The sequence below is a fragment of the Mustelus asterias genome, chromosome 10, assembly GCF_964213995.1.
Source record: "Mustelus asterias chromosome 10, sMusAst1.hap1.1, whole genome shotgun sequence".
NCBI lineage: Eukaryota > Metazoa > Chordata > Chondrichthyes > Carcharhiniformes > Triakidae > Mustelus > Mustelus asterias.
The window spans coordinates 106,371,504-106,385,020 of record NC_135810.1 but is presented as its reverse complement, the minus strand read 5'-3'; the positions used below and the strand labels follow the sequence as shown (position 1 = coordinate 106,385,020).

Here is a 13,517-nt window from a genome sequence, read left to right as displayed (position 1 = left end):
AGCCAGGAATCGAACCCAGGCCCCTGGAGCTGTGAGGCAGCAGTGCTAAGCACTGTGCCACCGAGCCGCCCTAATCCTGACTTCTGTAACGTGCAGGTATTCTTTACGTTGGCCACAGCAAAGTTGTAACTTTTTAATTGTGAATATCATCCCATTAATTCTGCATCTTTTAGTGATGTCAGGATGGGAGTGATGTGAACAAGAAACATCCAGCTCACCCAATAGATTTTAAACATTGGAATCTGGGGCCACTTCAAATTTGACCCCCTTCCACACCACTGCTCTCCCCCTCCCCTACCAATGTTGTTACTCTTCCATATTACCCCCGCTCCATTACCACATCATGTGACATGCACCATGGTTCTTCCTACCTAAGACCAGGAATTTTGGAGCCATTTTTCTTTGAGTTCATTTACATTGTTACAGAAAGCCAACAGAGGAATTTTTCCTCCTTTGTTCTGAACTCTTAATTTTACAAGTCTAATCAGACAAAATGTGTATGCATTTTTAAAGAGACATTTTACAAATACTGTAATACAACTCAAACTGAATCAGGTATTATTTTTAAAACAAAAACTCATGAGGTGATCAGGAATTAGAAATAAATTTAAATATTTTAAGTTAAATAATCAGATAAAATTCACACAGCTGCTTCATTCTGTATGAAAGTCAAGTATGTAATTTAACTATAATCAGAAGTTAGGGCTGCGTTAGATTGGACCAATAAGATGCTGCTATTTCTCTGGTAATGCAGTAAGTGTTTTAAGTGCTTGGGTGTAGAAACACTTCACCAACAGAAGTCTGAGGTCAGGCACCAACCGACTCAAGAACAGCTTTTTCCCTGCTGCCATCAGACTTTTGAATGAATCACAGAATCAGAATCACAGAATACTATAATATTAATAATTTTTATCACCTTTGTCTGTTGGCAAACCTTTAGCACCCGGAGTACATTTTTGCACACATTTTCAACTGTTGTGTTTCCATGAGTACATGTTATGCCCAGGATCTGCACATTAGGAGCTGCAAGAGCCATCATCAATGCCTGGGCATCATCCACCCCGCAGTCGAGATCTACGAGCAACAGTTTCTTTGCCATTTCAGAACCTGTGCGCTCCCCCCAACAAAAAAAAGTGTAAGATCGAATTTATTAAAACAGTATCTATTAGTCAATGTTTTAGGTTAATACTTCTGGTGGCACTGAGCACTGGTGAATGAATGGGTAGCTGTAAGTGTAATGAGTGGCAAAACTGTTCATTTGCCATTGAATGCAATATCTGAGATGTTATAGGGACACAAAGTTGATATTGTATTTCATATTACCTCAGTCCATTAACCTGATCAACTGAACAACAACGAGACCCAAGCTCCTGATAGTTCAAAAGTCTGGTGAAAGTACAAAATTCATGACTTTACACCTTTGGCCCATTTTTCACTGCAGTGCCAAAAGTTACCCTCTAAGCCTGCACCGACCATGCTGCCTGACTGAACAAAAACCCCTTATCCTTCCAGGGACCATATCCCTCTATTCCCATCCTATTCATGTATTTGTCAAGACGTCCCTTAAATGTCACTATCGTATCTACTTCCACTACCTCCCCCGGCAGAGAGTTCCAGGCACTAACCACCCTCTGTGTAAAAAACCTGCCTCGTACATCTCCTTTAAACCTTGCCCCTCACACCTTAAACCTATGTCCTCTAGTAATTGACTCTTCCACCCTGGGAAAAAGCTTCTAACTATCCACTCTGTTCATGCCCCTCATTATCTTGTAGACTTCTATCAGATCGCCCCTCAACCTCCGTCATTCCAGTGAGAACAAACCAAGTTTCTCCAACTTCTCATGTCTAATGTCCTCCATACCAGGCAACATCCTGGTCAATCTTTTCTGTACCCTCTCCAAAGCCTCCACATCCTTCTGGTAGTGTAGCGACCAGAATTGAGCACTATATTCAATTGTGGCCTAAGTAAGGTTCTATAAAGCTGCAACATGACTTGCCAATTTTTAAACTCAGTGCCCCAGCCGATGAAGGAAAGTATGCCGTATGCCTTCTTGACTACCTTCTCCACCTGCTTTGCCACTTTCTGTGACCTGTGTACCTGTTCACCCAGATCCCTCTACTTATCAATACTCTTAAGGGTTCTGCCATTTACTGTATATTTCCCATCTGTATTAGACCTTCCAAAATGCATTACCTCACATTTGTCTGGATTAAACTCCATCTACCATCTCTCCGCCCAAGTCTCCAACTGATCTATATCCTGCTGTATTCTCCGACGGTCCACATCGCTATCCACAATTCCACCAACCTTTGTATCGTCCACAAACTTACGAATCAAACCAGTTACATTTTCCTCCAAATCATTTATATATATATTACAAACAGCAAAGGTCCCAGCACTGATCCCTGAGGAACGCCAGTTGTCATAGCCCTCCATTCAGAAACACACCCTTCCACTTCTACCCTCTGTCTTCTGTGACCGAACCAGTTCTGTATTCATCTTGCCAGCTCACCTCTGATCCCGTGCCAGTCTGCCATGAGGGACCTTGTCAAAGGCCTTACTGAAGTCCATGTAGACAACATCCACTGCCCTATCCTCATCAATCATCTTCGTCACTTCCTGGAAAAACTCGATTAAGTTTGTGAGACATTACCTCCCCTTCACAAAACCATGTTGCCTCTCACTAATACGTCCACTAATTTCCAAGTAGGAGTAAATCCTGCCTCGAAGAATCCTCTCCAATAATTTACCTTCCAGAGACGTAAGGCTCAGCGACCTGTAATTACCTGGTTATCCTTGCTACCTTTCTTAAACAAAGGAGCACCATTGGCTATTCTCCAATCCTCTGGGACTCCCCTGTAGCCAGTGAGGATACAAAGATTTCTCTCAGGGCCCCAGCAATTTCCTCCCTTGCCTCTTTCAGTAATCTGGGGTATATCCCATCAGGCCCTAGAGACTTGTCTAACTTAATGTTTCTCAAGAACCCCAGTATTTCCTCCTTTTTGATCTCAACATGACCCTTCTCCAGACTCATCATTCACCAAGTCCTTCTCTTTGGTGAATACTGACGCGAAGTATTCATTTAATACCTCACCCATTTCATCTGGCTCCACGCATAGGTTCCCTCCCTTGTCCTTGAGTGGGCCAACCCTATCCTTGGCTACCCTCTTGCTCTTTATATATGTATAAAAAGCCTTGGGATTTTCCTTAATTCTGCTGGCCAATTACTTTTTGCGACCCCTTTTAGCTCTCCTTACTCCTTGCTTAAGTTTCTTTATACTTTCAAAAAACAAAGAAAATTACAGCACAGGAACAGGCCCTTTGGCCCTCCAAGCCTGCACCGACCATGCTGCCTGACTGAACTAAAACCCTCTACCCTTCCGGGGACCATATCCCTCTATTCCCATCCTATTCACGTTTTTGTCAAGACGCCCCTTAAAACTCTCTATCATATCTGCTTCCACTACCTCTCCCGGCAGCGGGCTCCAGGCCCCCACCACCCTCTGTGTAAAAAACATGCCTCGTACATCTCTCTTAAACCTTGCCCCTCGCACCTTAAACCTGTGCCCCCTAGTAATTGACTCTTCCATCCTGGGAAAAAGCTTCTGACTATCCACTCTGTCCATGCCCCATATAATCTTGTAGACTTCTATCAGGTCTCCCCTTAACCCCCGTCGTTCCAGTGAGAATAAACCAAGTTTCTGCAACCTCTCCTCATAGCTAATGCCCTCCATGCCAGGCAACATCCTGGTGAATCTTTTCTGTACCCTCTCCAAAACCTCCACATCCTTCTTTTCTTGTATTCCACATTTGCTTCGTATGTTCCCAGCCTCCTAGCCTTGAAAGATCCTTCCTTTTTCTTTTTGACTAGGCTCACAATATCTCTCGTTATCTGAAGTTCCCAAAACTTGCCATACTTATCCTTCATCTTTATGGTCCTGAATTCTGATCAACTTACACTTGAAAGCCTCCCACATGCCAGATGTTGATTTGCCCTCAAACACCTGCCCCCAATCTACCTTCTTCAGTTCCTGCCTAATATTGTTGTAATTAGCCTTCCTCCAATTTAGCACCTTCACTTGAGGACGACACTTATCTTTATCCATCAATACCTTAAAGCATACTGAATTGTGGTCAGTGTTCCCAAACTGCTCCCCTACTAAAACATTGACCACCTGGCTGGGCCCATTTCCCAATACCAGGTCCAGTACAGCCCCTTCCCTAGTTTGACTATCTACATACAGTTTCAAGAAGCCCTCCTAGATGCTCCTTGCAAACTCTGCCCCATCCACGCCCCTAGCATTAAGTGAGTTCCAGTCAATATAGGGGAAGTTAAAATCTCCCACCACAACAACCCATTACTTTTACAGCTTGCCAAAATCTGCCTATATATCTGTTCCTCTATCTCCTGCTGGCTGTTGGGAGGCCTATAGTAAACCCCCCAACATTGTGACTGCACCCTTCCTATTCCTGAGCTCTACCCATATTGCCTCGCTGTATGAGCCCTCCGATGTGTCCTCCCGCAGTATAACTGTGATATTCTCCTTAACCAGTAGTGCAACTCCCCCACCCTTTTACATCCTCCTCTATCCCGCCTGAAACATCTGTCTCCTGGAACGTTAAGCTGCCAATCCTGTCTTTCCCTTAACCAACTCTCTGTAATGGCAATAACATCATAGTTCCAAGGACTAATCCATGCTCAAAGTTCATCTGCCTTACCTGTTACACTTCTCGCATTGAAACAAACACACTTTAGTCCACCAGACCCTCTTTAATTAGCAACCACACCCTGCCTGCTCTTCCTCTGAGTCTTACTGGCCCTACTCTCTCATTCCCCTTCAGTTAATTCACCTTTGCTTTGGTTCCCAACCCCCTGCCAAACTCGTTTAAATCCTCCCGTGCGACAATAGCAAACCTCCCGGCTAGAATATTTATGCCCCTCCAGTTTAGATGCAACCCCTCCTTCTTGTACAGGTCCCACCTGCCGGAAGAGATCCCAATGGTTCAGATATCTGAAACCGTCCCTCCTACCAGCTGTTCAGCCATGTGTTGAGCTATACTGTCTTCCTATTTCTAGCCTCACTGGCACGTGGCACAGGGAGTAATCCTGTGATTACAACCCTAGAGGTCCTGCTTTTTAACTTTCTACCTAACTCCCTAAACTGCTGCTGCAGGACCTCGTCACTCTTCCTACCTGTCGTCAGTACCAATATGTACCACAACCTCTAGCTGTTCACCCTCTCCCTTCAGAATATTTTCTGCCCGTTCAGAGACATCCTGGACCCTGGCAGCAGGGAGGCAACATACCAACCTGGAATCTCTTTCACGTCCACAGAAGCGCCTATCTGTAACCTTTGATCCTGTTCATCCCAAGTACTATATGCCTCTTGAATGCATTCAATGTTTTTGCATCAACTACTTCCTGTGGTAATAAATTCCACAGGTTCATCACTCTTTGGGTGAAATGTCTCATCTCCATCTTAAATGGTCTATCCTGTATCCTCAGACTGTGACCCCTGGTTTTGGACACCCCCACCATTGGGAACATCCTTCTTGTATCTACTCTGTCTAGTCCTGTTAGAATTTTATAATTCTCTATGAGATCCCCCCTCATTCATTTGAACTCCAGCGAAAACAATCCTAATTAGTCAATCTCTCCTCACATCAGTCCCGCATTCCCGAAATCAGCCTGGTAAACGTTCGCTGCATTCCCTCGAGAGCAAGAACATCCTTCCTCAGAAAAGGAGACCAAAACTGCACACAATATTCTAGGTGTGGCCTCACCAAGGCCCTGTATAATTGCAACAATACATCCCTGTTCCTGTACTCGGAACCTCTTGCAATGAAGGCCAACATACCATTTGCTGCACCTGCATGATCACCTTCAGCGACTGGTGCACAAGGACACCCAGGTCCCGCTGCACACTCCCCTCTCCCAATTTACAGCCATTCAAGTAGTAATCTACCTTCTTGTTTTTGTTTCCAAAGTGAAGAATCTCACATTTATCCGAATTATACTGTATCTGCCATTGATTTGCCCATTCACCCAACCTGGCCAGATCATGCTGAAGGTACTTTCTGAAATTCCAAATATACCACGTCGACTGACGCCCCCTTGTCAACTCTAGTAGTTACATCTTCAAGGGGGCATAACTATAGGGTTCATGGTGGGAGATATAGGAAGGATATCAGAGGTAGGTTCTTTACGCAGAGAGTGGTTGGGGTGTGGAATGGACTGCCTGCAGTGATAGTGGAGTCAGACACTTTAGGAACATTTAAGCGGTTATTGGATAGGCACATGGAGCACACCAGGATAATAGGGAGTGGGATAGCTTGATCTTGTTTCAGACAAAGCTCGGCACAACATCGTGGGCCGAAGGGCCTGTTCTGTGCTGTACTGTTCTATGTTCAATGTTCTATCTCCACATCCAGGAAATGGAGCCAGTCCAGCCTCTGGGAGGACAAGGGGTCGACAATCAGATTGCTCCATTCAAGCGCCTATTTTCATTTTTCATGATTACCAATTTACTTATGATATTTATTGCACATCACACAGTAAATCTCCAAAGGTAGGTAATGATGCCGAATTATGAAATGTTGAACAGTGAGGAGATACCAACAACATAGTACTTATCGGAGTAGACAGGCTAGTAAAGTTGGTTATTAAAGATTGTAAAATATCAATCAAAAGTGTGTTGCTGCCCCCTGTTTCCTTGGGGATTTTTAAACATTGGTCAATCATTGCTCCGGATCAACGGTTAATCTATAATTTTTGGGTGGAGTTAGTAAGCAGACTCGTTTATCAAAATCTTAATAAGTTTAATCTTACAATAATCAACCTATTAAATGTAGCCCAATTTCTTTATGTTTTCACAATATACAAAAAGCCAAGGATAACTGAAATAACTACTCAGAGGCCAGTGTCCCTTCAATACATTCCCTTTATTTACAAACATAGTCTCACTCCCAAGAGTGCTTCAGGTACAAAGTCAGAGAGTCCAGAGTGTCAGTAGCCTTGACAATATATATATACAGGTGAGACTCCCTGATTGGGCAGGCAATTATTACCAATCTTTTTGGCCAACCAAATAAACTAAATCAAATTAATGAGGGGACAAATTAAAAGAGGCAGCTCCAAAAAGGAGGGGAACCATCCGAAACAAAGGACAAAGTGGAAAGGAAACAAAACATCAAATCAAAATGCGATTAAAGGGGTCAATAATGCACAGAAGGCGTTAACAGTGCCCTCGGACACCGCATGCTCCCTCTCCAGGGACACCCGACTGTGAATATAGCGGCCAACAGTTCCACAGATCCACCACTCTCTGGCTGAAGAAATTCCTCCTCATCTCTGTTATAAAGGACGTCCCTTTAGCCTGACGTTGTGCCCTCTGGTTCTAGTTTCTCCTACTAGTAGAAACATCCTCTCCACGTCCAATGTATCCAGGCCTCGCAATATCCTGTAAGTTTCAATAAGATCCCCCTCATCCTTCTAAACTCCAACGAGTACAGACGCAGAGTCCTCAACCGTTCCTCATAAGACAAGCTCTTCATTCCAGGGATCATTCTTGTGAAACTCCTCTGGACCCTTTCCAAGGTCAGCACATCCTTCCTTAGATATGGAGCCCAAAACTGCTCACAATACTCCAAATGGGGTCTGACCAGAGCCTTATACAGCCTCAGAAGTACATCCCTGCTCTTGTATTCTAGCCCTCTTGACATGAATGCTAACATTGCATTTGCCTTCCTAACTGCCAACTGAACCTGCACGTTAACCTTAAGAGAATCTTGAACAATGACTCCCAAGTCCCTTTGTGTTTCTGATTTCCTAAGCATTTTCCCATTTAGAAAATAGTCTGTGCCTCCAATCCTCCTTCCAAAGTGCATAACCTTACACTTTTCCACATTGTATTCCATCTGCCACTTCTTTGCCCACTCTCATAACCTGTCCAAGTCCTTCTGCAGCCCCCCCTGCTTCTTCAATACTACCTGTCCCTCTACATATCTTTATATCATCTGCAAACTTAGCAATGGTGCCTTCAGTTCCTTCCTCCAAATCGTTAATGCATATTGTGAAAAGTTGTGGTCCCAGCACTGACCCCTGAGGCACACCACTAGTCACCAGCTGCCATCCTGAAAAAGACCCCTTTATCCCCATTTTCTGCCTTCTGCCAGTCAGCCAATCCTCTATCCATGCCAGGATCTTACCCTTAACACCATGGGCATTTAACTTATTTAACAGTCTCCTATGCGGCATCTTGTCAAAGAGCTTCTGGGAATCTAAATAAATCACGTCTACTGGTTCTCCTTTATCTAACTTCCTTGTTACCTCCTCAAAGAAATCATCTAGACCAGGAGATTTATCCACTTTTAAGGCTGCCAACACCTCCAATACCTTGTTCTTCCCTTTGTCAATTTGCTCAAGAACCTCACAGTCTCTGCCTGAATTCCAAACCATCGTCCTCGTTTTCTTGGGTGAAGACTGATGTGAAGTATTCATTCAACACTCTATCAATGTCCTCTGGCTTCACCCACTAGATTGCCCCCTTTGTCCCTAATGGGCCCTACTCTTTCCGTGGTTATCCCCTTCCCATTGATATACTTACAGAATATCTTGGGACTTTCCCTAGCTTTACTACCTGCACCCCTCCCCCTAAGTCCAAGGAACCTCAGCAACCTGTGCATCTCACAGGTCTCTTGTGGCTTTTCAGCATCAGGTCTGGTTACCCCAACTCAGCGTCTGATGTGGGCGGGGTGTTTCGAACAGGAGCTCGTCTCTTATGATTTAAGTGCCGGAGATCTGGCCTCAGGAGGCAAAGGAGTAGCCGTGGTTTTGTCCCCAGTGTTCATTTCAGACTCCAAAGACCTAACCAAGAGCGATGTAGAGGTGGGGCTGGCCAGTCTGGGAGGACACTCCTCAGTTCTCAGTCTGCTGGGTATTGTTGCTCCTGGACAAACTGTGATTTCAGGCCCCACACTTGGTCCAGATGTTTTTTCTAGATAGCCTCGCCCATGCATATTTTGTAGGATACCGGCCTCATCCTGGAGTCAACTGTCCCTGGTAGCCACGCAGGATCCTTGGCATAACCAGGTTCAAAGAGATCAAACTTAATCTAGTGTGGAGTTGTCTGCCCATGAGCAATTCTGTGGGCACTATTCCTATAGTGACATGGCGGGTTATCTTGTAATCAATAACCAATGGGAGAGTTTGGTGTCCATTGAGGCTGCTGGCTGTTTATTTAAACCAGCTTTTGAAGTCTGGACCGCTGTCTTTGCGAGGCCTTTCGATGATGGATGGCATTCTACCGTCCTGATATGTTGAATCGCACTCAACTTCATGAACCTGGTGAACTCCTGGCTGGCAAAAGATGTCCCATTGTCAGAGAGTAGCACCTCCAGGATCCCATATGTCAAAAAGGAAGTGCAAAGTTTCTCTACCGCTATCGTTGTGGGTGTCAAATGCACCCTTTGGATGTCCATGCCACTTGGTCTGGGCATCCACTATGACTAGAAACATCAAATCCATGAATGAGCCTGCATAATCCATATGTAGCTGAGTCCATGGTCTACCCGCCCATTCCCACGGGTGTAGGGGAGCTGCTGGTGGCAACTTTTGTCCTTACTGGCATTGCTGACGCTGACCCACAAGCGCCACTGTGTCCGCACCCATTTGGGACCACCAAACATAGCTTTTTGCCAACATCTTCATTTTGGATACTCCAAGGTATCCGTGATATAGTTCAGCTAGTATGGAATGATGGTCCAGACTTGAAACAACCACTCGTGCCCCCATAGCAGTATGCCATCTTCTACTGTGAGGTGCTCTCTTCTACTCCAATACGGATGGAATTGGGGCAGTACTGGTCTTTCTGTTTCTCCCTTCAATACTAATTGTTTAACTTTTGCAAGTCACCAGCCTTAGAAACGACTGTAACTCCTGGATGGACATGGGAGCCGGGGCATCTTTAATCAACCGCACCCAGTCCTCCAAAGGATGTAGACCTGACTTTAAAGTTTATTTATTAGTCACAAGTAGGCTTACATTCACACTGCAATGAAGTTACTGTGAAAATCCCCTAGTTGCCACACTCCAGTGCCTGTTCAGGTACACTGAGGGTTAATTTAGCATGACCAGTTCACCTAACCTGCACATCTTTCGACTGTGTGAGGAAACCAGAGCACTTGGAGGAAACCCACGCAAACATGGGGAGAACGTGAAAACTCCACACAGACAGTGACCCAAGCCGGGAATCGAACCTGGATCCCTGGCGCTGTGAAGCAGTAGTGCCAACCACTGTGCCGAATTGTCCAATTGGTAGTCCAGATAGGTATCTTGAGATATCAACAAGTCCGTTCTTAGGTGCATGCTGGCCCTTGAAAAATGACTAAGAACTTCCTCCAGGCTCTGTAGGTGTTCTGTCTTTGTTTTACTGTAATGACATCATCATTCTGGTAAATGGTCACCTGGAGTAAAGCTCTCCATTGTTCTCTGGAAGATCAAGCAGCCTGACGATACCCCAGAAGGTAACCTTGTGTATTAATAGAGGCCCTTAAGAGTACTGATTGTGGAATATTTCTGCGAATCCTCATCCAGCTGCAACTGCAAATAAGCATCACTTATATCTAATTTTGAGAATGAGTCCCCCTGCCAACTTGGCATATAAATCCTCTATCTGGAAAATCAGATATTTGTCCAGCTGTGAATAACAGTTTATTGTTTGTTTCAAGTCCTGCCCAAGATGGACTGAACCATCTGCTTCAAAATTGGCACGAATGGTGCTGGACAGATCTCATTCCGGTCTTCTACTTTCTGTTTTCAGTTTTTCCTTTAAAGCAAACGGTACCAGGATGGCCTTGCAAAATTGCAGGACTGTGTCCTGGTCAACATGTAAGGTCACCTTGGTTCCTTTTATGATTCCTGGCTCTTCTCGTAAAAACTTCCAGGTATTTAAGCAGGTCTTCACTCAATCACCCATTTTCTAACTGGATATTGTTTACCTAATCCAGGTGGATTTCTGTCAACCTGTTTCACCCCATTAGGTTCGGAGCCCTCCACCAACATTAATGGCAACTGAACCAGTTGCTTATTGTAAGAGACAGGAACAAAGGTTGTACCCACAATTCTCAGAGGTTCCCCTGTGTAAGTTCTCAGTCTTGATTAAAGTTAAGGATTGGAGTCCAGTGTGAACTTTATTGAACACTGATTCTCCGACCACCAATACGGCCGTGCCTGTATCGACCTCCATTAATACTGGATGTCCATTTAATCTTGCGGTTGTCTTAATTGTGTCTGATTTGGACATTGCTATGCAGTTTAATTGTTCCATGTTGGATGTGGGTGGACCTTCCAGGGTGGCTCTCCTGGACATCGGCCTACCTACATGTCGTTTCCTAAATCTAGGTCTTGAAGACTTCACTTGCTACTCCAACTCCGCATACCAGCAACAATTACAATGCCTTGTAGAGGGATTCTGAAAGGACTGTTGACTGGTCAAAGCTTGGCTTTGCTTTAGGGCTGTACCGCAGGAAGACCTGGAATTACTTGTATCAGATACTTCCTAAGGGAGGCTATGTATTCGCCTGTATTCAAGTGGTGGTTGCTGAACTCATCGAACTGGCATGGGTGTTCACTTCCGTCGGGATACCTTGCAACTTTATATCCCACTTGCAACATTTTTTAACAATAAGGCCAGCTGCAGCACCTGTTTGAAGTCCAGTTTGGCTTCAGCCAACAGGCATTTTTGGGTAGTAACATTATTCATCCCACATACCAAACAGTCTCTAAGCATCTCATTAAGTGTAAACCCGAATTCACATGCTTCCGCCGTCATCTCAACCTTGTTAGGAAACCCATAACAGACTCCCCCATCTCCAGGAGTGCTGAGTAAAACCGGTACCTTCTCAGGATCAGAGGTGGCTTAGGGCCATAATATTCCCTCACAAGGTCCACCAATTCCTGGAAGGTTTTGTTATTTGATGCCTCCTGGAAGGTTAAGCTGTGAATAATGGCAAATGCCAATGGTCCACAGTGGTCAAAAGAATGACTTGTTGCTTTTCATCTGCCACAATGTCAACCCTAAAAAAGTAACTCATGCGTTTCACATTTTGGGCCCAGTCCTCTACAGCAGGGTCAAAAGAGTCCAAGTAGAGGCATGATGCCAGTGGGCTGACGAATGGCAGATGGAGTTTAATTTAGACAAATGCGAAGGAATGGATTTTGGTAGATTGAACCAGGGCAGGACTTACTCAGTTAATGGTAGGGCATTGGGGAGAGTTACAGAACAAAGAGATCTAGGGGTACATGTTCATAGCTCCTTGAAAGTGGAGTCACAGGTGGACAGAGTGGTGAAGAAGGCATTCGGCATGCTTGGTTTCATCTGTCAGAACATTGAATACAGGAGTTGGGACGTCTTGTTAAAGTTGTACAAGACATTGGTAAGGCCACACTTGGAATACTGTGTGCAATTCTGGTCACCCTATTATAGAAAGGATATTATTAAACTAGAAAGAGTACAGAAAAGATTTACTAGGATGCTACCAGGACTTGATGGATTGAGTTATAAGGAGAGGCTGAATAGACTGGGGCTTTTTTCTTTGCAGCGTCGGAGGCTGAGGGGTGACCTTATAGAGGTCTATAAAATAATGAGGGGCATAGACAAGGTAGATAGTCAATATCTTTTCCCAAAGGTAGGGGAGTCTAAAACTAGAGGGCATAGGTTTAAGGGGAGAGATACAAAAGTGTCCAGAGGGGCAATTTTTTCACACAGAGGGTGGTGAGTGTCTGGAACAAGCTGCCAGAGGTAGTAGTAGAGGCGGGTACAATTTTATCTTTTAAAAAGCATTTAGATAGTTACATGGGTATAGAGGGATATGGGCCAAATGCGGGCAATTGGGATTAGTTTAGGGGTTTTTAAAAGAAAAAAGGGCGGTATGGACAGGTTGGGCCGAAGGGCCTGTTTCCATGCTGTAAACCTCTATGACTCTATGACTAAAATGACTTACCCCAAGCAAAGCCGGCTTTTAGCTGTAGGGTTGTTCTTTTTCCTCATCGCCACTGAAATAACTTCTCAAAGGCCAGTGTCCCTTCACCGGACTTCATTTATTTACAAACTCAACTCCACTTCTAAGAATGCTTCAGGTATAAAGTCAGAATCCGGAGTATCAGTGGACTTCACACTCCTCTATTTATATAAGTGAGAATCCCTGATTGGGTAGGCAATCATTGCCTCAATCAGGAAGCTTATACTTCCAGAGGCCAACCTCATGGGCCTTGTTGAGTTTGTTACAGGAATAAGATTCTAGCTGCATTTATATCATGAAATTAGAAACATAGAAAATATGAGCAGGAGGACGGCATTTGGCCCTTTGAGCCTGCTCCGCCATTCATTACGATCATGGCTGATCATCCAACTCAGTAGCCTAATCCTGCTTTTTCGTCATAGCCTTTGATCTCATTCGCTCCAAGTGCTGTATCCAGCCGCCTCTTGAATATATTAGGCGGGAATTGGAAATTTAT

The 13,517-nt window shown here is 44.6% G+C and overlaps 1 protein-coding gene across 1 annotated transcript in view; it reads right to left on the bottom strand.

The window, feature by feature from the left end:
- The window catches only part of LOC144500096 (nucleoside hydrolase-like), a 36,040-nt gene extending 23,001 nt beyond the window's left edge, over positions 1 to 13,039 (bottom strand). The window contains exons 1-2 of the mRNA XM_078222872.1: positions 13,004 to 13,039; positions 917 to 1,107 (exon numbers count right to left, since the gene is read on the bottom strand). Coding sequence (XP_078078998.1) covers positions 917 to 1,099 — 183 coding nt within the window. The 5' untranslated portion in view covers positions 1,100 to 1,107; positions 13,004 to 13,039. The remainder of the gene's footprint in view (positions 1 to 916; positions 1,108 to 13,003) is intronic.
- Positions 13,040 to 13,517: the final 478 nt, after the last annotated feature.